Consider the following 25,427-nt stretch of genomic DNA (forward strand, 5'->3'; position numbering starts at 1 on the left):
GTCAGGCCCAACCTCAATTCAATTATGAGGGCCATGGGTGCAGGCATTGTCGAATAATCACTCGGACAACCTTTTACCATTCAAGGTGACTGTGACCTTGACCTTTGGCCAGATGACCCCCAAAAACAAAAGGGGTCATGTACTGGTCAGGCCCAATTCCAAGTCAAGTTTGAGGGCGATGGGTGCAGGCATTGTCAAGTTATTACACGGAAAACCTTTAACCATTCAAGGTGACTGTGACCTTGACCTTTGGCCCGATGAACCCCAAAAACAATAGGGGTCTTCTACTGGTCAGGCCCAACCTCCAATTCAATTATGAGGGCCATGGGTGCAGGCATTGTCGAATTATCACACGGACAACCTTTTACCATTCAAGGTCACTGTGACCTTGACCTTTGACCCGATGACCCCCAAAAACAATAGGGGTCATCTTCTGGTCAGGCCCAGCCTCCAATTCAATTATGAGGGCCATGGGTGCAGGCATTGTCGAATTATCACACAGACAACCTTTTACCATTCAAGGTCACTGTGACCTTGACCTTTGACCCAATGACCCCCAAAAACAATAGGGGTCATCTACTGGTCAGGCCCAACCTCCAATTCAATTATGAGGGCCATGGGTGCCGGCATTGTTGAGTTATCACTCGGACAACCTTTTACCATTCAAGGTCACTGTGAACTTGACCTTTGACCCGATGAGCCCCAAAAACAATAGGGTCAGCTACTGGTCAGGCCCAACCTCCAAGTCAAGTTTGAGGGCCATGGGTGCAGGCATTGTCAAGTTATCACTCGGACGTCCTTTTACCATTCAAGGTAAATGTGACCTTGACCTTTGGCCTGATGACACCCCACAACAATAGGGGTCATCTACTGGTCAGGCCCAACCTCCATGTCAAGTTTGAGGGCCATGGGTGCAGGCATTGTTGAGTTATCACTCGGACAACCTTTAAAATTATTTTACTATTAAAGGTCACTGTGACCTTGACCTTTCACCCGATGACCCCCAAAATTAATAGGGGTCATCTACTGGTCAGGCCCAACCTTCATGTGAAGTTTGATGACCATTCGTCCAGGAAATGTTGAGTTATCACTCGTACAAGCTTTGGTCTACCGACGGACCGACCGACCGACCGACCGACATGCCTGTGCAAAGCAATATACCCCTCTTCTTCGAAGGGGGGGCATAAAAAATAACAACATTTTCAACTTAGTGAAGTTTTTCTAATTTTCAAGGCTATTTTTTATCAACTTTATAATAATGCTGAACGTTAAAGGACTGTTTTCTTGCCTATTTTCAGTTTTTGGATAATACAAATAATTCCTTTTTTGGGTTATTTTTTTTCGAGTTCAAATTTGAATAAAGGCTTTTTTTCCCACTAAATTTAAATCTTCTAAATAAAGCCTTATGAATATGGCCCCAGCCCCCAGGTGCTCGACTGATAGGTAAATATATGAACTCAGGAGAAATAAGCTGGTTGACTTATAGTTCTGATGCTGAAGATTTGATTTTAGCAGGAGAACCACAATTAAGGACTGTCAATTTCTTAAAATCTAGCCAGAGTTTGATCAAAGACATGATTGGGTAAACAGTTTTAAAAAAAAACAAATAAGAATTTTCTTACCACAACATTTACATTATTTTGAACAGTAATGTATCTTACAAAATGAATCTGAAACATGAACTTAAATCTGATGGCAAATACACACAATAATCTTAAATTCAAACATTGTTTAAAGACATGTTATAGCAGTTAATTAACACATACAGCCTGTGCTCATGTTAAACTGAAACTCAAGGCTTAAGCTGTGTGTTGTTGTTTTTTCTGATAAAATCACTAATATGAATCATAATGGTAAAAATAGCTATATCTGTAACAAATAACCTTTTTTAACAATCAGGCTTGGACATTTTGTCAAAAATAGATATGTAAAAAATATGCTGAAACATTTAAGAATTCACTTTCCTTAGCCCAAGTCTCAAACTCAGACTGTCTGTGAATACAGGCCCTGACAAATTACTTGAAATAAAGAGACTTGGGTCTTAAATTGTGATGACAAACATTCAAACCATACCTCATAGCCAAGCTGTTTCAAGAACAACTCCAGTAAAGGTGGCTCCGATCCAAAGAACCTGAAACAATGATACCAGGACGTCATAAAAAGTATGCAAAATAAAATTTGTAATGGCTTTGTAATTCACCTTAAATTCAATATTACAGTTATTTAACTGACAATATAAATTAACATTATGAAAAACATTTTGTAATCAGAAATATATGCATCAATGTAAAGACCTTAATTTCTTTATAGTTTTTCAGATCCTCATTTCTTACACATAATGTAACGTTTCTCCCCTAGCTAGCTCGGACACGCTACCTTAAATTAAACTATAAACCTATTCTCGGACTGCATTGTCCCAAAAATTAAGTATGAAATTAATAATATATACAAGTGATTAACAATGATTGCTTACAAAACCAATGATTGGAGAAATAATTATAATGGTTCAAAAATCAATGTTTAATTATGCCAAAACCAAAAACGCACAAACAGAAACACTACAACACCTATGCTATAACTTCAAACAAGACCAGCATACAAAACGCTTATAAACCAATCACAATATATCAGCGAAACCCACAGTCCTAAATGTATAGCTTTTACGGGGAATCAAACCATTGACCCTGTTCCGTCTGTATCGCAATGATCCAGGCTTACTAAGAGGCCAAAAAGAAACCCCACGGATGTCCGAACCTGGAAACTAGAAGCTGTAGCGCTATGCTTCACTTTAATTCTCCTAGCCTCCAATAGTTCAGAACCCGCCCTAAACAGTACAAAAAGATACTTCAAAGCTTCCCTATATATTAACTTGATGTTCTCACATCGGCGTCGAGACACGAACTAAATATTTCTATGCTTTTCGCTTCTTATATACCCTAACATCACGTGACCAGAATGGAATGGTCCATTTTAACAAACACGATGGGCGAAACCATTATATATAACTAACGTTACAGAGTAGGGGTGTCAAGTTTATCAAACTTATGAAAAAGTAGAAAACTATTAAGAATACAACTTAGTTCGTATTAATTAATCATTTACTAGCTAAATTTAGACATTTAATACTAAAACCATAACATAAGTATTAAATACACGAAATCATCATAAAGAACTTATAGCGATAAAGCGAAAATCAAATACTCTATAAAATTCACTAAAACAGAAATGATTATTTTCCGGGCTCCGGACTACATGATTCCATGAACATTACAATAATAATATTGACTATCAAATTATTATTACTTACTTTGTAAGTTTAATATTTACTATAATAATATTACACATTTAGTAATGGTAAAAGATTGTTTGTATGTACAAAAATAAATGGTTTGATACTACAGTCGGTCAAAGTACATGTATATAAACATTATCTTTAAGTTTTTAAGTGGTTAAACAATCAACATTATTATTGTTTAAACTACCCTCTAACAGGGCCAGCCATTGTTTTGTTTACATCTACCGCTTCACTTGATTAAAATCAATAATGACTGACTGCTGATTTACTCAATCAAATGTATTGGAAAACTTGAGACAAATACAGCCTTCTCATTGGACAAAATATAATGTTGACCACTCAATATAATATAATATTACCCATAATCGGGTTAGACTTATCAAATTCTAATAACCTACTTTGTAAGTTTGTTAACCCTTTTGGGGTTTGTGAGCCCGGGAGCCCATTCCCTGAATATCTCCCGGTCCGTACGGGCATTGACCATCCCAGTATGACCTTGACCCTTCGAAGGTTGGGACAGATCGGCTAGCTGGCGTTTAATGCCCTCCAGGTCTGTCACCACTGTGTTGTGTGTTCGCAACTCCGAGGAGAGGTGAGCTACACTACGGGCCAGCGTAACTACGTGTGATTCCAGACGCTGGAAACGCTTGTTTATGTTCCTGAAATAGTACAATTCTTTGTGTTAACAATGTTTTATATTGAAGCCCAGTTAAACTTACAGGGCTAAACAAAATGGCTGGAAGCCCGGATTTTTTGCATGATAGTCTGTCAAAATAAAATGCCAGCTCCATGTTTATACTCATAAAATACCTGTTTTTCATGTTTAGAGTTTCATATAGATCTTTTAACTTTCACTGTGGAAAATGGATTCGTATGACACTGTCTTTATGCCATGTTTACTTAGCAAAATCATTTCATGTCAATCATCAATATTTGCTGTTACAAATAGAATAATTTGTTAATATTTCCAATATTACATTAAATATATATGAAATTACAATGGGTCAATTGCTTAGAACTTTGTTCATGTTAACAACATTGTTATAATGATCCGTGTCAACTTTCAAATCTTCACTTCTTAAACTCTCACTGAAAAATCTTTGACAAATGGCAATTTTTGAAACAAACGTTTCAGCTGTTCAAAATAGTACTTTAATGCTAAATTCTCAATATCGTTATTATGTAAAGAATAAAAATTATAATAAAATATATAAGCATTATTAAATATTTCACTTTTGAGGTTAACAACGATGCCATTTACAATGTTGTAAGCTTTATCACAGTTCTGAACAAGCGGCCCATTATGTAATTATCGCAAGGCCAAAAAAATATGGTTTGGTTAGGGTTACATCCTTTCCAAAAACTGGAAGGGTGGGTAGGCATTTTATTTTTATTTTTTATTATTAGGCTTCATATAAAAACATTATTGAGGGAATGGCATTAAAGTACTGTTTTATATAAAGCATTACAGTTTTGAAAAATGTTTATTAAAACACACACTTAAATTCTTTTATTGTTTTATTTTTTTATTTTTCCCTTTTATTCATTTATCTTTATACCAATGGACTATAATAACAGTAGGGTCGATGCCTAATTTGTAGGCAGTCAGGTAACCCAAACAAAAAATCGTTGTTTTTAAGGCCCAATGCTAGTATAGAAATGTAGGTAAACATACAATATAGTGAAATGTTAACTATCCAATACTATAAAGAAACTAAGACTAACTTGAATTCCCGGGATTGATGTTTATGGTGCAGTTGTTTGCCTGGTTTGAATCGAGCCTCTCGTCGGAACGAGCTCGTATCAGAACTACCAATGCTCCACCTGCGCTGCCGACCGATAGCTGGTGGACCATGACCCGGGTGGCCTCCCTGTACGCGTGTCTGGAGATCGAGGTAGCGGTTCTCAAGGCTATGCATTTGATGTTGGAGAGAAGAGGACTCCCGTGTCGTGAGGATGTCCCCAGCAGGGTGTCGCAATGGTGTATCCCGTGTCTGGGGTAGGCCCGCCCCCATCCCTGCAGGGTTCAGCTGCTCTGTGTCGTGAGATTCCACAGTGAGTATTGTGTTGTCAATATCGATGTCAAAGGAGAGGTTGCTCTCTGAATCTGATTCCCGAACATCCACTAAATTAGCACCTTTGAAAAGAGAAAAGCAAACACTTAATTTTGTTTAGCTCAATTGTTAAGAAAGTAAGCTTACCATATATATTCACACTCAGGTATGTTTCAATACCTCATTTGAGAGGCCATGAGATTGTTCCCCTCGTGGGGATCAAACCCATGACATCTTGGTGAGAGGCAGACACATATACCACTAGACCACTCCACACCCTGGTGAGGATCCAACCCACAACCTCGTGGGTGAGAGACAGACACATATACCACTAGACCACTCTCACTTTCTAAAGCATATGATACAAAAAGTAAAACAGAAATCAACAAATGAAATTCCAAAGTATATGTTTGAAATCATTACCTGCATACTATAGAATGTATTAATGGACTTGAAACATATTGTTTCAGTTTCGTTTTTTCTCTGCGTACTTATCATATTAATCACTAGAACTTGACATGATTTTCTCACTATCTTCCCCAAAATTAATTATCCAACATGGCATATTAACTAAAGCAACATTTTGGTACTTATTTTGGTACAATATTATTATATAAACCCCAAAATGAAATAAACATCTTTCATTCCCCTACCTTTAGATTTTAAGTTTTTCTTCTGTTTCTTCCCATGAGATTTTCTCTCCATCCTGAAGTTCAACTCCGACGTTCTGCGAGGTTTACGCCCATCTCTCAACTGGCTCTCAACTGCGTGCTGATCTGGCATTCTTAGATTGCTCGCACTCGTAGATCGTGCAAGATTGGATGGAAATTCTTCTGTCGGAGAATCGGAATTAGCGGGTGACAGTGGGGGCAGAGGCGGAGTTATCGACCCCGTACTCTCGCTCCGTGATGGCACATTGTAGTCAAAAATGCTGCATGTCTGCATCTCCTGAGATAAGTCATGAGATTTGTTATGAGAGAAATCTCGAGATAAGTCCAGATTATGTCTATGCTCCTTGCTGGCGGCTTGGAGAGCAGTTGTTAGATCCTTTGTATGTTTATTACTCCTATGAACACTAGGGCTAGGCGCCCCATCACCGTATTCTGCAAACGACCTGTTAGCTGTTCTCCTATCATTTTTACCACCAAGTTCACTATGAAGGTTATTCCTCTGAGTCAACACAAGTTTATCTGGCCTCTGTGGAGAACGCGATGGTAATGCCGGAGGTTTTCTTGCTGACAATGGCCGACTACTGTGATATTCTGGGTACTTTGACGCCGGCCCAATTGCGTAATTTGGGCTACCTGGACTTCCAGGACTAGCCTGGCCAAAACTTTGGTGTGAACTCTCACTCGATTTCCTCAAATTTCCATCCATACCACCGTGTCCTTGAGGGTCGTGATTTGTAATTTCCTCGGAGAGTCTACTTTGCTGACTAGACGAGGACTCATTAAGGTGACCCTGCGTGCTGGAGCTTTGACCCATAGGGCTTTCACGATGCTGGGAAGTTGACTGTGCCCTAGGGTCAACCTGAACCCTAACTTCGGACTGAAAACCAGTCTGCCCATTGCTGTGACCCCTTAACTCAGAGTGAAAACCAGTCTGGGAATTGATATGACCTTTATTACCATTTGGCTGAAAACCAGTCTGTGGAAAATTCCCATGACCCCTAATATCATTGTGCAACCCACTCGGGGTGTTATTGCTATGGCCTTTGACCTCATGAGGTAAACCAGTCAGCAGATTATTGCTGTGACCCCTGCTGACCTCTGGCTGAAAACCAGTCTGAGGGCTATTGCCTTGACCTTTGACCTCTTGCTGGTAATGAGCCTGCATGTGAGCGGGGGCTGGAGCAGACACTGGCCGACTCGCTGGTGACTGTGAACGAACCTGTGAAAAAAGGGGAAAATATTATTTTTAAAAAGGCAATATTTGGCAATATGTGACCTCTTTTTCAGGTATAGCGTTTTACAGAACTCTTTAGAATGCAAACTTTAAACATAGAAATAAAGAAATATTCACTTATACAAATTTTTGTTACACCAATCAACATCTTCCCATGTCTTATGTAATTCAGTGAGCACCGAAATATATATTTCGGAGAGGCTTTTCTTCCTGTCTTTATTTCATGCTTTATTAATTAATTCGCAATTATTAATTGATAAAATTATTATTCCAATAAATTGCAACAAATTTCGTAATTGATTTTTCCCACAACGCTGTGTGCGTTAACGTTCCTTTTCTTACATTGACACAGGCTAAAATGAGAGAAACAGTGAACTTATATTAAAGTAAACCCACTGTTTGGATTTATTTTTCAATATAGCACATGTAAAAAAATATAAAACTAATACCACAATCAAAACAATGATTTCCACTTGACTATACCTGTTGTTGTGTTGTAGCCCTGCGCATTGCCGGAGAAACATACGGTGGAGGTTGGCTCCCTCCATACAGGCGGTTCCAGGCATTCCGTAAGTCGCTGCTGTTGGCACGACCACCACTGGAATAGATTAGCTTAAACTTAATTCATTTAATAACGCCTAAGTGAGAAGCGAGTGCACTTATCACTTTGCTAACAGGACAACCTGGAATCCGGATTAGATAAACATACATTTATGATGAAGGATGAGATATTCAGGACTGGAAGTAATGGTTCCCTTTATTCTAATGGTTCCACGCATTCTGTAACATGTAATGGCACGCTCACCCATGAACTAAGTTACATAATATTATAATGTATGATGTATATTATAATGTATAATGTGAACTAAGTTACATAATATTATAATGTATAATTTATATTATAATGTAGAATGTGAACTAAGTGACATAATATCATAACATATATTATAATGTAGAATGTGAACTAAGTGACATAATATCATAACGTATATTATAATGTAGAATGTGAACTAAGTGACATAATATCATAACATATATTATAATGTAGAATGTGAACTAAGTGACATAATATTATAACATATATTATAAAGTGACATAATATTATAACGTATATTATAATGTAGAATGTGAACTAAGTGACATAATATTATAGAATGTGAACTAAGTGACAAAATATTATAATGTATATTATAATGTAGAATGTGAACTAAGTGACATAATATTATAATGTACAGTCAAATTCCAAATTTAAACATTGTTATGATTATAGTGCAAATGCCTGAACACATACTGCTAAAATTTAGGAACCATAGCATTGGAATCAATAACTAATTGCCAGTCTAATAACATTCAATTTCTTGACGTTTAGCTCATTTACAGATACCTAAATATTATTTTAATGATTAAAATGTTTTGATTATTGTTATCAGTAAGAGGGACAACAAGTGGTCAACTATGTTAAGAACCATACCAGTGTAAACCAGGGTGTGTGTATTGATTGATATAAACTGTGGTTTGTCACTCATGATTCAAACGCTTAAGATATTTTGTAACTCTCAAAGGAGTTCCCTATTTGATGCATTAGCAATTTTTTTCAATTATTTTACCTCTTTTTTCAGCAATTTTTAACCCTATTTATTTGTTTTTTGTTTGTGAATAAAATGTGAAATGATGATTTATTTCTTATGCCTCGGTCTTATACTCAACGTTTGGCTGTGACTCAAGAATTTGCCTGAATATATATTATGAGTTAACTCTTCCAGGACTTTGGTTATGTGAAAGAGCCAATCTGGAATCCTATTCATAACTATTCGTTTTAAAAAGAAAGTGTTCATCAGCTTTGTAGGTTTTTTCAGCTGAAATTGGAAAATTTAATTTAACCCATTGAAAAATTTAAATTGGGACAATAAACACACATTTTTTTCATTGTATATATATATATATATAATGCTTCACACTAATTTATTGGAACTAATGGACGATTGACATACAATTAGAAACAAACCTAGCTTTATACATGAATGCATATAATTTTTTTAAATCAATTTTGAGAGACATATATTTTTTTCAATTTGGAATACATTTGTGTATGGACTCGGGCAACATGCGTTCATTCAAATATATTGAAGCATTTTTGTGGCCAAAGTTAAAAAATTTGCACGACGGCAAGGACACTAAGGCTTTGACAGTACCTCAACTTGAAAAAAAATGACAAAAAAAATAGCTCAAGACTTACAGACGAGTAAATCTGGCCATTATAGTTTTACAAATATATTTAACAATTCCTTCACAACATTGGTTCATAAACATAAATGTGCCTTTTTCTGTGAAAAAAATATGTATTGAACAAAAAAGATCTGTTACCTTATGGCTACATCCATGGTTCTTAATTTCGTTTGTTAAATCCAGTTTATCTCACTATGATAATCATTCAATTCATTTTAAATCACCAAGAGTCATTAAAAAATATATCCCTCGGAAAAAAAATCTTTAAACTAAGGCTTTCCAAATCCCTTTATCAAAATAAACATTCGACCCTGTTCCACTAAATTTCACCTGAATATTGAATTGTAGATATCTGCATTACACAAAAGTCTATCATAAAAACCAATAGAAGTCCATATGTCATAATATGAACTTATGACCAATTATAGCTTTTCATGAATTATTCATAATATTCCATTTTCGCGAATACCCCATGTGCCAAATGACAGAAAAGCTTATAGTTAGCAATAACAGATATCCATAATAGAAGAATTGCAAATTCTACTGGATTGTTAAAATTGAGAAGATAATATCATGTTTGCCGTATGAAATTTTTAACAAAGCTATAATCACTTGATCTCAAAATCTTATCAGTAAACAGGAATCATTTGATCCCTCAATATCCCATCAATACAATGTATTGCAATATCATAAAGTTTATCACAAGACCGGAGTAATAGATTTGTTTCAAATCTTAGTATTGGCATCAAAATTGGATTTTCGAAGGCTTTATGTGAATAAATATTGGAAAATCTCATTAAAATTTCATATTCGTACATTGTTAACTATTGGTCATATACAGATTTCCCTTAATGTTGAACTAATGCAATGATATTAATAAAGTTTACCATTCTGCAAACAAACCACAAAATCACCGCTTAAAGGCCAATATAAAAAAAAATCTGTGTTTAATCTTTTGAGGTGTGGGCAGGTAGCTATAGTAAGGCTTTCTGTTTTACATTATAACTTTCAAGGCCGGACCAATTTCTTCTTATGTTGAGCGTCAACCCTTAGTACGAAAATCTAATCAGCTAGTATTGACAAAGGCCGTTTCTAATTATATTCATGCAAATAATTACAAAAAGTAAGATGGATTAGAGCACTGTATACCAAGATAACATCAACTACAAACACGGTTTCTCTAGTTGACGTACCGCTGTAAATGGTTAGATCTTTTAAGACTATGAATTAAGGATAATTATAGTATACATCTTAAACAGCAAAGATTGTAAGTAGCATTATCTGCATGGAAAATACAGCATGGTATAGTAGTGTAGTTGGTAAAAAAATGTTATGAATTACATTTCTGTTTGTTACTTTAGTTTGCTAGAAAAAATCTTTGAAAATAGATTATTTACACATTTAGAATTTACAAGAGGGACCTGTCCAGGACTGAAGCGGATCAGCCTTTTAAATTCCAGGTAGTTTTGAGAGAACCTTATATTTGCTTTGGGAGGCTGTTCCATACCTGACTGACCTCAAAGCGGAAAGAGTCCTTCCCATATTAAGTTGTTCTTACTGATGGCAGATTTATACAGTTTTAATATCTGAGATTAAAATCACAAGGTTTTGAACATATTCTTGTGATAAACCTTATAGACATTGGTAAGTTTAAATAGCGATGCATGATGACTTTCTCTGCTCGATAAAAATGTGGGCAGTCGAATTCAATGAAAAAACCATTCATTAGTTAGGACAATTTTTTAAAACTCTGTATAGAATCTTTTCTAATTTTTCTGTGTTGGTCTTGCTACAAAAATGACATATAACACAACAGTAGTTGAAATTATATCTGATAAAATATTTAATGAAAATAAGCTAAGTCATGATTGTCAAATATCAGTTTAGTCTTTGAAGGATATTCAGTTGCTTAGCTGCTTTTTTTGCATATTTAAGAAATCTGAGCATCCAAAATTTAACAAGAGATGTTTGTCAAACATTATGCCCCCCCTGAGCGCCATATTGTCAGGATTATTTGGACAATTAAATGAAATTTGCATGTGCCAAAATGACAGCTAATTTGTCATTGCATTGGATGCCTTTGAGGCAGTTTTATGACCATTCAAAATGTGAGAATTGAAGGTACAGTTTTTAATCATGTTCAGATGATGACTGATATTTGCAGATAAAAATGTATCCTCTAAGCAGCAGGGAATAAGTAAATATGACATAAACTTTTATGATGAATATGAGTTACGACCTTGACCTTTGATCCTACTATCTCAAAATTCATAGGGGTCATCAACAGGTCACCCAAAACCTAAATGTTAAGTTTGAGGGCCATGGGTGCAGGCATTGCCGAGTTATCACCAAGACAAGTTTTTTGCATTCAAGGTCACCGTGACCTTTGACCTGATGACCCCCTAAAATCAAATGGGGTCAACTTCTAGTCAGGACCAATCCCAAGTCAAGTTTGAGGGCCCTGCATGCAGGCATTGTTGAGTAATCACCCATACAACTTTTTCGCACTCAAGGTCATTGTGACCTTGACCTATGACCTGATGACTACTAAAATCAATTGGGGTCATCTACTGGTCATGCCCAGCATCCATGTCAAGTTTGATGATCATAGAACCAGAAATTGTGGAAATATCACTCAGAGAAGCTTTCTTTACCCTTTCACGTTAAAGGTTACTGTGGCCCGATGACCCCTAAAATCTATAGGTATACTTTACTGATCAGGCCCAACCTTCATGTCAAGTTTGATGAAAATAAGTCCAGCACTTGTAGAGTTTGTGTCTTTGACAATATGACCCCTAAAATGAATAGGGGTCATCTACTGGTCAGGCCTAACTTCCAAGTCATATTTTAGGGCCATGGGTGCAGGCATTGTCAAGTTATCACCTTTTATCATCAAGGTCACTGTGACCCTGACCTTTAACCCAATGACCCCTAAAATCAATGGGGGGTCACCAACTGGTCAGGCCCAGCCTCCATGTCAAGTTTGATGATCAAAGGTCTAGGCATTGTTGAGTTATCACTTGGACAAGCTTTGACAACCTTTTAACATGAAAGGTCAATATGACCTTGACATTTGACCCGATGACCCCCAAAATCAATAGGGTCATCTACTGGTCAGGCCCAACCTTCATGTTAAGTTTGATAACCATATGGAATTGTCAAGTCATCACTTGGACAAGCTTTGGTATATCAACCGACCAACCTACCAACCAACCAACCAACATGTGCAAAGCAATATACCCCCTCTTCTTCAAAGGGGGGCATAATAAACTATCTACCTCAATGCCTAAAAGTGTAACTTAATGACTTGTTTACCAGTTTTTGAAAAGGATGTAATCCTAACCAAACCAATTTTTTTTTGCATTATATGAAAAAAAAAAATGAGAATGAGAAATTAAAAGTTGAAACGCTATTTTGAAATGGAAACTTTTTTTCAGTTTTGAGTTCTATAGAACAAAAATCCTCTTTTTATTATTGGTTAAGTTATCTCCAGTATTATCCTCTCTTTAAAACATAAGTCCCCTTAAAGGTGCACAATATAGGTTTATAGGTGCATTTAATTTTAATGCATTATCATGTTTACCTCATTTGATTTGAGTGAAAAACAAAAACAAATATGATTTAGGTATACAGATAAATAGGCCTTTATAAATGATTTTTTTTAAGTTACTAGGAACATGGCCACAAACTCCCCATTAAAACAAAGCGCTCAACCATTGCTTATATTTTTTATCTGTACCTAAATAAAATGCATTTTTGGTGTGTGTTTTTTATCCCTCATCTCTATTCAGGTGACAGACTTTAGTGTAATTTGAAGCTGTCTTCAAGCTGAAATTCAGGTATAAACTAAAGCAAAATCTATATGACAACCAACCTCAAGCCTTTCCCTGGAGCATTATTTCCCACTGGCCGTACATCATTGGCTCTGTTTCCCACGGTAACAGAGTTGGGCCCATTTTCCTGGTTAAACTCAGTATTTTCCCCGCCATTGTACATGTTAGTCATGAGACTACCAGTTGCTGATGAGGGTCGCGCACGGGGAACGGAGCTTGCTATCTGGGCTGCCGGGGCATGTTGACGAAACGCTACAGCAGATGGAGGTCGATAACGAATGATGTCAGCACGGGATCCTTCACGCTTTTCTGATGGTTTTGATGGCTGTACGAAGATATTTATATAGATCATGCATAAATTAATTCATTAAAAAAATAAACAAAATTATAATGTAGGTCAGACTATGATATATCATTTTAAAATATTTTCAAAATCCTATCGTATGTTGTTATGCATGTACAGGCAAGTATGAAGAGCAAATTTCATCCCAAATTATTTGGTATTAGGGTTCTAGCCACGTTTTGAGATGAAAGGTGCTGCAAAAGAGGGACAGGGTGATAATAGAGAAAAGGGCATATTGTGTCAGGCTATGAAGGCAGACGGGTGGGGTTTTAGCCATGTTTTGAGAAGGAAAGGTGCTGCAAAAGAGGGACAGGGTGATAATAGAGAAAAGGGCATATTGTGTCAGGCTATGAAGGCAGACGGGTGGGGTTTTAGCCATGTTTTGAGAAGGAAAGGTGCTGCAAAAGAGGGACAGGGTGATAATAGAGAAAAGGGCATATTGTGTCAGGCTATGAAGGCAGACGGGTGGGGTTCTAGCCAGGTTTTGAGAAGGAAATGTGCTGCAAAAGAGGGACGGGGTGATAATTGAGAAAAGGGCCAATTGTATCGGGCTATGCAGGCAGACGGGCGCCAATGCTGGTTTCCATAAGGGCATAAAGGTGCTACCATAAAAAGGACAGGGTACAGCACCCATTGGTTACTCTTTAGCTAAAACCCTAGCCTTAATAACTTGCTAAGGCCAAAAAAAAAAAATGTTTGTTATGGGTAACCTTCCCAAAAATTTTAGGTAGGGTAGGTAGGGATTTTTTTTTTTTTTTTCTTCAAAATCTGTCGTAAGTTCAGAGTGTTTCCTTGCACATGGCAGTCTTTCCTACATTACCGTCATTGCCTGACTTTGTTTTATCATATAAACAATAATTCTGAGCGTCCAATTCGCATTTATTCGCCCTTCGTAACTCTCTATTCACTAACGAATATTTTTCACTCAGAAACGGAAAAAAATAGTGAGGGTCGGCACATTTTTATAGGTAGGGTCCGGTTACCCGAAACAGACATATTTTTTTTTAAGGCCTAATGCAAAGCATTTGTCAATCATATAAAAGGTCATCATATCAAGGCTTTACGAAACTCTACTTTGTAGTCTGTATAATTTCGTTTGAAAAAAAATCATGAATGATTATTTAAATATTCCCCAAAAGACTGTATGCAAAGTATCAACCATAAATGTTGTGTGTGCAAAAAACTATGTTTACCGTAAACGAAATTGAAAGTCTGAAAATGGGCCACTATTTACATTTTAATCCAGGGCTCATGATTACAAACATAGTCCCAAGTCTGAATAAAGACTCAGACTCAGGAAAGCACTTTTATCAAATTACATACAATAATCATTATTCAACTGGTTTCACAAAAAAGTAATGATAATAATTGTACAACTTCATATAGTAATAAAAACTCAACGAATTTCATCATCAAGAAGGAATGAAGTTTTTCAGTTTTGTCACTTGAGTCTGAACTCAGACTTCAAAGACAGTTGGTAATCATGGCCCCAAGAGTTACAATTCGGGTTCCATGACATTTCTGGTCAATAAAGTTTTGATTCAGCATAGCCCAGAAAAGGGGTAGAATGTATTCATTAAAATCAATCAAGAGTTATGTTCCTTGACTTTCTGAAGACATGTTTTGGCCACACCAAACGGATAATTGTTGATCTGATTTTTCGCACTATTTTTTCAGAGAAATACAAAGAAAGCTTTTACGGTTTTAAGGATCAGAGTCACTTCTATTTTATACCAAAAACCAAGAATAAGAAATGCCATCCTGAATAATGGTAATGTTTTGACAATCTAATAAAAGCAAAAACCTTTTCTATATGAAGCAAACAAATCATGTCATTGTAAAAAAAAATATGTTTTTGTTGATTTCGGGAAGACTCAATGAGTTTTTATCTTGGAGTATTTTATAGGGATAAATTACACTTAAAAAGAAGGAATAATTTTATAATTGTTGAGCATTTTATTTCTAAATATGTATTATATCACCCTCTCCAGTTTTATAAACTAAATGAAATTCACTTTTTCTCTAGCTCGAGCTTCAATATGTTCCAGCCAAGATCTGACGGAAAATTAAGTTGGTGTGGCCTTGGTGTTGGTTTCGAACATGGGTATTTACAAATATCCACCACTTTGGCTTGCATGCGGACTGTTCACCAAGTTTTGATGGTAATACTAGCAATGATGTGAGGTCAACTGTAATAGACCATATTATATTATACAGGCCCATGTCTTACAAGTTGGATTAGAACCATCTAGGCCAAGCATTTTTTTAGAGGTAATTATTGGTTAAATGATATTAAGCTAGATTTTTAAATTCAGGGATGTGATTGAACTGGCTAAATGACTAAAACTATTTTGACAATGGGTTTTGGGATGATAAAGGCCCTCAATGGGGGTCAAAGGGGGAAAGCACCCTGCCACAAAAGCAAAACTGTTTTTTTATAAGGAAGCCCTTTTCAATGACACTCCTGACTTCTGTGTGAATCTGCTTATAAATCACATCCCTGAAATTTATGATATGATTCAACTTTTACGTTTTATGCAAAAGATTTAACCGTCACAAATATTAAGCTATTTGCAGTATATTTCTTGAACCTACCACATAGCCTTGCTGGGGCCCCTGTGAGCTATCGGTCACTGCCCGATAACCAGGCCCGTAATTATACTGAGAGTACATGACCGAGTCAAAGTCTGGAGATTTGCGGCTAGTGGGTGGGGGAACCACCAACATTTCCCCGTCACTGTCGAAAACCTCACTCCCACCACCATGGAAAAACCCTCCACCGCCCGGGTAGCCCTAGACATGGGGCAGACACACACACGTGTTAGTACATGTAGGCAGTGACACACGGGGTAAGGATTCACACAACATGGATAACACTCCAGATATTGTTTTCTTCCAAGATTTAAAGATGCACTCTTACTCCCAAATTAGCAGTACCACAATTAATACAACAGTTCTAATTTACCAAAGAATGAATAAAATAATATTGAAAAACAATGGTTCTTATGAAGAATACTGTGTGCAATTTGAATGAAAGGTGCAGAAATACCAGTCTTTCTACCTAATGAGACGATTGTTGATCTCCATAAATCTTTTAGGATCTGCCAGTCATATAATATTTGTGTGTTTTTAGCTATTAAATTTAAGGTTACAGTCTTGTTATCAGTAATTAACATTTTCCATAAATGCATTATTTAGTAAGTAGTTAAAGGTTTATCACTCAAAATTTGTTTGTTATACATGTGTAAGTATTGATTTTAAATACAAGTATCACTTTAAGAAGATTGATATTGCTATTTCAATTTGAATACTTTCTTAATAGAACTTGAAACTGACCCACTTTTAAAGATAACTATAAAATTCGAAGGTACACTATAATTCTTTTGCAAAAGAATTGATTTTCATAGTTATATGATTTTTTGTCAACAATTATTATCAATTTACAAAGTTGAAATAAGGCCCTGTAACAATATCTGGAGTGTTCGTGAAAACATTGCATGACAAAATACATAGGAGTAAATAAACCAGCCTGGGAAGTGTAAATATCACTTAATATAATAAATACCCTCGTAATGCCACATACATGCAGATGAATCTTCAATTGTAACACCAGAAAGCAGACTGTTTGTGAATTTAATTTCAGACATTTTAAAACAAACTTTTAAAGTACATCGTTGACATAAAACATAATTAATATATATTTTACAAGCTTCCCTCTAAGCAAACACCAACGCTTGCCAGCTACAGTCAAACCTGTATTAAGAGGCCACCTTCGGGGAAAAGGTCAAAGTGGTTGCTTATGACAGGTGAACAGTTGTTCAAAAAATTCCAAAAGGGGAACAACTATACAATTATTAAAGCAAGAGTTATGGGCCTTACCAAACATGTGTGCACTGTCTCAGACAACATGTGTACCAAATTTCATTTAAACATCTTTAATGTTTTTTGAGTTATGGCCAAGGTGTCTTATCTTTGCAAAACAGATGAGCTAAAAAGCCTATGATTTAAAAATATTTCAAAATACATAAGTAATGTTGTGCTCAGTCTCAAATATGATTTCACATCAGAATTTTCAGTTCAAGAAACAACAGTAACCATCACCTTAATACCATTCCAACACTAATGAAGACTGGTATGGTCATTTTGTCTAAAAGAATATTTAAATAACTTGAATCCTTTATGTTTTTGCTATGCTAAGATTTATTTAATATCAACCATATAAGAGGCACTGAAAACTCTATTTCTTTCACTTTTTTTTTATTTGTAGGTTTTCTCAACTAATAGAGAATATATTTTGATTTTCCTTGACTTTATTTTGGTTTTCTGGGATGAGAGTGCTTCAATATTCAATACAAAAAAAACTTCCGATGAAAAAACCATACCAGTCTCCACATGCAAAGATACACACAAACACAAACAAAATTCTCAAGGGGGAACATCTCCTGCAACCAGGTACTTTATTCTGTTTACACTTCATTAGTACCGTGGGAAAATTGAATGAAAAAATATCGTTTTTAAGAGTTTTAATAGAGATAGGGGAGAAAACTCTTTCAACTTAGGAGATCAACAATGACATCAAACAGGTCTTTTTTATATTCAAAAAGAAACAAACACACGTTTCATTTTATTTTTGTATGAGGTAATTTCATTGGCTAGGATTCCGAAGAGGTCCCCATTTGGCATTAATGAAACTACCTCATTAATTATTCATGATTACGAGATTTTCTTAGCACAATTTCCCACAGTACTCCATGAAGCAGAGCATAATAGTGTTATGAGGGTATTGAATGACGAAGGGGCAATAATTCGGGATTCACCGATAATAATTTGGGCTTTCTGGAAGGGAAGTAACTCCAAGTTTATTATAATTTACAAAGGGAGAGCATCACTTACCCCATTTCCCTTAGACCCTCCAGACTGCTTGCTCCCAATTAGTTGTCGAAGTCGCTCTTCAACAGTCGGACTTGTCATTACACCATTATTATTCTGCAACAAAAATTGTTTTCTTTTTAGAAAATGAACTATGTGCAGGAGCGTACCAGAAGCATTTTGAACTGTACACCTTTACAGTTGAGGATGGTGTCAACATGTGCAGGTGTTTCTTTATTTTGGTCTGAAAATGTTATATGGAGTTGGAGCGGGAGTTTTGTCCCCTGACATAGGAATGTTTTAAAAAATACAAATACAAAGGAACCATTTTCAAGCATTCTGAATGCTAAAATTTAAATTACGAAAAACTTAACCACTGAAAAGTTACATGTATATACATCCCCTTAGCCTTTGATTTTGTTTATGATTTTGAGTTATAGGCACTTGCCATTTTAATGGTGCCAAGAATTTACCAGTACTTGAGTATGGCCAGGTATGCCACTTACTGGGAACCTTACTGAAGCACCTCAAGAAACAAGATCAACCACAGAACTCTTTAGTCCGCAGGAGACATGTATCATCTGTACAACATTTAATTTCAAAGCCATGGAAATTCAAAGTTTCTTTCTATATATTTTATTTGAGTTAATTTTAAAGACAAATTAAGGGGACTAGACACCAGATGGTCCCAAAATCGGCAAATACAGTATTTCCTCAAAACAAGTCTAGAATTATCAATGCAAGCTAGTATGAGGCCGATAATACATCATTTTACAGGATTATAATTATTATACATATACAGATGCTATTATTAAATAAACTGAGATTAACATGGTAGACAAACCAAGTAAATTTTGAAAGTGGAAAAATATGCAATGCCTGCGAAAGATACATGTGTTGAAAGTGATGTGATACATCAGTAAGTAACATTCAATGCGTTGTACTCAATTTAATTCAAGTTTTTGACAATTTTCTTGCAATTGTGTCATTTGGTGTCTTGTCCCTTTAAGGCATAAATGAATTACACTCTTATACATTAGTGTATACACTCACTTGTGCATTGTTAAGAGGACTGCCAGTCCATGCTCTGTGTGCTGATGTAGGAGGGGCGCCAGGGCTTTCCTGGGTAGGCTGGGTTAGTGGGCGGGCGTTTGGGTGCCGGATAACCCCGCCCCTATATCCCCCAGCCCCCAGGTGGGTACGGCGCTCATCAACCCCGTGTTGGGCTACACCATTTACTCCAATCTCTGTTGTAGACTGAGGAATAACAACACATTACATATCATGTTTCTTATATATTCTTGATACTGCATACTGACCATACAATCACCCACAAAATTACTGCTTACGTAAACTATTTAAGCAAGAGGTACTTTTTATAATGAAAATACACATCAAAGTTATTCAACCAAACACTGACATCATTCAAACATTTTGTAAAAAAAGTGAAAACATTCTGATTTTTTTCGTGTTTAAATCAGACAGAGTCTAGTCTTGGACCTGAGACTGTTCATTATCATGGACCCAGCAGTTGACATTATCATGGGCCCAGCAGTTGACATTATCATGGGCCCAGCAGTTGACATTATCATGGGCCCAGCAGTTGACATTATCATGGGCCCAGCAGTTGACATTATCAGGGGCCCAGTAGTTGACATTATTATGGGCCCAGCAGTTGACATTATCATGGGCCCAGCAGTTGACATTATCATGGGCCCAGCAGTTGACATTATCATGGGCCCAGCAGTTGACATTGGACACAATATTGATCAGCACATCATCAGCAGTATAAGACAGACTCTTAGAAATAATGTCAAGAATATGAATGTGTATGATTTTAATAGTTTTTCAACAGCCAGTTAACTAAGTATGAAACATTTAATTATTCCATCATGAAAACTTACAATAATATTGTTGTGAGGTTTGTTATTGTTGTTTCCATCGCCATTTGGTTCCAGCCGCATCGTCCCCGGCAACAGGTCATTGTTGTCATGGTAACCAGACCGAGATAAAGGTTCCCCTCCACCTAAAATTATGAAGTTGTTTAACATACTGTTTTACTTTTATGTTAAGCTCTTCCTTAGTATAAAACATAATAATGTCCAAATTAATTATGATCTCATTCTTCTTGTTAGTATATGCAAGCATGCCTTAGTGTGCTTAAAGGAATTGGCCATGTGCCCTTATCCATTCATTCAGCATAAACACTTGAATCACTGAGATCAATTCTTTCATTTTCAATTTATTTAAATTATAATCATGATTCAAAATTAGAAAAATCTTCTATAACTGATTGATACTGATAAAGTGGACATAAAAGAACAGCTGGATAATTGATATATCATAATTATACCATTCATTAAAATTACACTCTACACTACATTTCCACCCTATTCCACTTAATAGCATAATTAACATACCATGTCCTGTATGCTGGCCCCCCATGAACGGGGTTGGGATAGCCCCAGGGAGACGTACAGCCCCGGGCATTACGCTTGCCCCACTCTCTTCTACAGGCGATGTGAAACCATTGCACTCCGGCTTGTATACATTCTGTAATTCAAATGTGTTGAAACTTTACAAACATCATCTATTTAATCTTGGTGTAGTTGCAATTCAAACAGTTACGTTAAATTGACACATACATATCATATAATTAAAGAGACCTTCGCGGAACTTAAATATTACTGGGATATGCATTTAAATTTGTTGAAACTTTTCAAACATCCCCTATTTAATTTTGGTGTAGTCCAAACTCAACCTATTATTGTAATTTGACACAAACAAATCATGTAATTTAAGTGATATTTGGAAAAACCTGGGATAGGTACTTATTTTCCTTCCCATTTTTATAAGTAGGAAATTCTATCGTTGGGCACAGAAGTCAACATAAGTCTCTTTTTTCTCTCAATCAAGCAAGGGGCATTACTCCACAGTAATCAAAACTAGAGTTAATGGCCTAATGCTTTACTTGTGCATATTGCCTTTTGTAACATGGGTACAAAGTTTCATCAGAATATTATGGAACCATTTTCAAGATATGCCAAAGGTTCTTGCCAATGACACAACAAAAAGAAAAGCTAAAAATCTTAAGGTTAATGATGTTCATTTACGTGAAACCTTCTATTGATATTTATAATAATGTACATATTTCAGGTCATTATTCAATATATACCTGAAAATGTTTCCGAATGTTGCCAATCAGTAGCAGAACGGTTTTCAAATGTCCATCTTCTATCTCTGAAATTATAAATGAGAATGCTATTATACTGGTATAAATATTAGGCAATTCAAACAAGAACGGAAGATTGGTAATAGAAAAAAAATGGTTTAAACAGTATTAATATGATGACAATACATCAGCATATTACAAGTATACAGGAAAAAGGATCCAAGAGATAACTTAGAGCTAATATTAACATATCTCTCCTTAAACATTTTACAGGCAGACACTCTTTGGTGAAAGATGGTAAACCGGTCCAAATTCTGAAGGTGATCATGAATATACAACATTATAAAGGCCACAATTTATAAGTACATTGTTAAGTGTTTCCTTATTGTCTCACAAAACAACCCATAACACAATTTTTTTAGTCTCTGCCATGATATTTTTTTTCACTTGTCATTCAGAAAAGGTGCAAGGTAGTAAAAAAATAAAAATAAAAATCTACCTACCTACCCCCCCTCCCCCTAAAAGTTTTGATAGTGAAACTCAAAACAGACAATTGTGGACATATTCGTCATTTTTTAACACTTAAATTGTGACCTTGAAATTTCAGCCACTCACAAAAAAATCAATAGGTGAAGCCACAATCAATTTTAATGATTCTGAACATGACATTAATTATTTAGTGAACATGTTTTTTTCTTCCATGATATAATAAAAACTTGCTATAATCATCACATAATCACATGTACTCCCCTATTAGCTGATTTTTTTTTTTTCGTTAATGAGCAACAAACCAATTTTTTCTTCAGGTAAACTCTAAACTATAGCTACATCACCACAATTTATCTAGTACAGTCAAAACCCGTTTGCTCGATATCGCTTGGCTCAATTTCGTCGTTGACTGATTTTGTTAAACTCTTGGAAAGCTTTCCCTTAAGCTCGATATTCCTGAGGGTCAAAGTGTTTTGGTCGGTCCCTGGGATATTGAGCCAACTGGTTTTGACTGAATGTACATTATTTGTATCTTGATGGTGAAAGATAAAATGTTCTATCTGTTTCTTTATGTAATGTTACTTAAATCCTTCACAAATTCACAGTTTTTTGTTTTTTTTCACACAGTTACACCTACCATCAGGCTGGATATCTGTGATGTCAACCCCGCGTTTACACACAAACTTCAGGCAGTTACGAATGTTACGCACACGCGCTTCCTTTGTTTGTGGGCTCGTCTCAACACATCGCAATGAAACGCCACCTAGACAATAGGAGGACATGTTTTCAATATACTTGTGTGAACAATTATAAGAGCTGTGGAGTGAACACCAACCCTTGTCTGTTGTATTTCTAACATTTCTAAAATTTCAGTCAAATAAGGGACATAACTCATTTACTTCAAAAGGCGCACAATATAGGTTGATACAATAAAAAGTTTGTTTTTGAATTTTAATAAAAACAAAACAAAAATGCACATGTTTTAGGTACAGATTAAAAATAGGCCATTATAAATGTTTTTATTTAATTAATAGCTTAGTAACGTGGCCAAAATTTCTCCTTTTTAATAAGCGCCAAACATCACTAATATTTTTTTTATCTGTACCTAAATCACATGCATATTTTTGTTTTGAACATTAAAGTCAAATAAGTTAAATACAATAATGCATAAAAATGAAAATAATTGCATCAACCTACATTGTGCGCCTTTAAAGCGGGAGTTTTACACGTTTATGTGTATGTGTGTTTTGTCTCCGACAATATGTGAATATCTTGAGCACCTTTTGAGTAACGGCCAGATTAAATTTTGTGCATGCCATCAACAACAATGCCAAGGCTACGACAAAACCTTTTTCCTTTTTCAAAAATAAGATGACTGGAAAACCTATAATTTGAATACTAAAATACGATGTTAGCTGACACCTGAATTATAGGAAGTACATTATTATTGTACAAATAATTCATAAGATTAATCCATCAGTCAAACAGAAATGGCAGCGAAAGAAAATGGATATTTATTCCTGGCAAACAGTTGTAATTGTAAACCATTTAGATGCTGTTTTATGTACCTGACACGTGGCTTTTAGACACGACACTTATTCAAACATAGCAAAACTGTCAAACACAATCACACATAAAAATTATTTAAGTAAGTTAAAGCTGCACTCTCACAGATTAATAATTTTGACAACTTTTTTTTGTCTCAGAATAAGCCAATTTTTGTCTGGAAACTAGTGATATAAGACTGCTGACAAAAGAGTGATATAAGACTGCTGACAAAAGAGTGATATAAGACTGCTGACAAAAGAGTGATATAAGACTGCTGACAAAAGAGCAGATTGCAGTTTTCATATTTACGTTTGAAAATTATTATTTTATGGCTAAAATAATTACATGAGCTTTAACAAAAATAAAATGTTCAGCAGTTTACCAAACAATTGAGAGATATCTTACATGACGGAATTGAAGGCACTAATGCCAAAATGAGCTGTTTCTGAGACAAAGGTCAAACCTGTCAATTTGTGAGAGTGCAGCTTTAAGCATTCTGTTTCAGACACATTCACTGGTGGGAAACATTTCTCACATAATTGTGATATCAATAATACATTATTTCAAGCTATCAACCATAAAAAGAAACAAACTAATTACTGATAATTTCGAGGATGGTGGGTAGCGTATATCCGTCCCCGATGCTGGTACGTAGGTCAGATATTATTGGTAGGTTGTGCCTGGTGAGAACTTCATTGGCCCAGTCTGTATGTTCCTGAAATAGAACGTCATATATGTATTACTACTATAGAATAAAAAAGTATAAGTTAAAACATTTTTTTTTACAATGATTGTGAACATAGTTATATTAACTTAATTCACTCTCGTTGGCATGATGCTGCGCTAGAGTGTTGTCTTTTGTTGTGGGGGAAACCAGAGGACCCAGAAAAACAACAACAATTGTCCTACTTTTGTGGCGAACACCAACCAAACTCACATGCGACAAAGCTGTGAATCAAGCCCAGGTCCCCTTGGTGAGAAGCGATTGCGCTTACCATTGTGCTTACCAGACAATTCAAACATAAATAATTAATATTTGACAGAACATGAGTTGTCATTAAATATGAAATTTGTCAATCAAGCCTTAGTTGCGCTTTTATAAATTTAAATAAAAAAGTTTTCAAATTGAACGCCTGTGATTTTTTTTATTGTTATTTAAATACTAGCTTGATAATTTCCAGCACTAAATACATAAATGTCGCTCTATAGAATACAAGTTTTCAAAGCTATTCGATTCTAATATCACATCGAAAGTTAGTACACTAGGTGCATAAAAAAAATATATAATGATATTGTATCAGGCATGCAACAAAATTTATGATATAATAATAATTAATATATCAAACCACATCTGAACATATCTGTTCAATTATTTCACATAAAGAATCTCAATTATTCATATAAATCCAACACAATTTTACCTAATGTGATGCGACAAAAAATCTCTCCATGGTCCAGAAAACACCGAACACAAACATAAAAAGTTGATAACTGGCCATAAAGCTGCACTCTCACAGATTTACCGTTTTACAGCTTTTTTTTATTTATGTCTTGGAAAGAGCAAATTTTTTGCGTATATATCTGCAAACCAATGGTAAAAGATTGCTGACAAAAGATCTGGTCGCAGATTTGCATATTTCAGTTTGAAAATGTTATATTAATTAAACAATTACTATACGGTTTAAGAAAAATG

At 35.5% G+C, this 25,427-nt stretch overlaps 1 protein-coding gene across 7 annotated transcripts in view; it reads right to left on the reverse strand.

Annotated features, from left to right (window-relative positions):
- The window catches only part of LOC128207911 (uncharacterized), a 43,195-nt gene that overhangs the window by 5,463 nt on the left and 12,305 nt on the right, over window positions 1-25,427 (reverse strand). For 6 of the 7 annotated variants that reach the window (XM_052911096.1, XM_052911098.1, XM_052911095.1 and 3 more), the window contains 14 exons: window positions 24,335-24,449; window positions 22,824-22,949; window positions 21,701-21,765; window positions 20,946-21,078; window positions 20,430-20,551; window positions 19,579-19,782; window positions 18,550-18,642; window positions 16,252-16,449; window positions 13,355-13,638; window positions 7,738-7,852; window positions 6,003-7,239; window positions 5,021-5,432; window positions 3,694-3,954; window positions 2,074-2,131 (listed from right to left, as the gene is read on the reverse strand). In XM_052911096.1, coding sequence (XP_052767056.1) covers window positions 2,074-2,131; window positions 3,694-3,954; window positions 5,021-5,432; window positions 6,003-7,239; window positions 7,738-7,852; window positions 13,355-13,638; window positions 16,252-16,449; window positions 18,550-18,642; window positions 19,579-19,782; window positions 20,430-20,551; window positions 20,946-21,078; window positions 21,701-21,765; window positions 22,824-22,949; window positions 24,335-24,449 — 3,423 coding nt within the window. The remainder of the gene's footprint in view (window positions 1-2,073; window positions 2,132-3,693; window positions 3,955-5,020; window positions 5,433-6,002; window positions 7,240-7,737; window positions 7,853-13,354; window positions 13,639-16,251; window positions 16,450-18,549; window positions 18,643-19,578; window positions 19,783-20,429; window positions 20,552-20,945; window positions 21,079-21,700; window positions 21,766-22,823; window positions 22,950-24,334; window positions 24,450-25,427) is intronic. The other variant, XM_052911099.1, reaches the window with a different exon arrangement.

Source organism: Mya arenaria, chromosome 11 (genome assembly GCF_026914265.1).
Source record: "Mya arenaria isolate MELC-2E11 chromosome 11, ASM2691426v1".
NCBI classification, from domain to species: Eukaryota; Metazoa; Mollusca; class Bivalvia; order Myida; family Myidae; genus Mya; species Mya arenaria.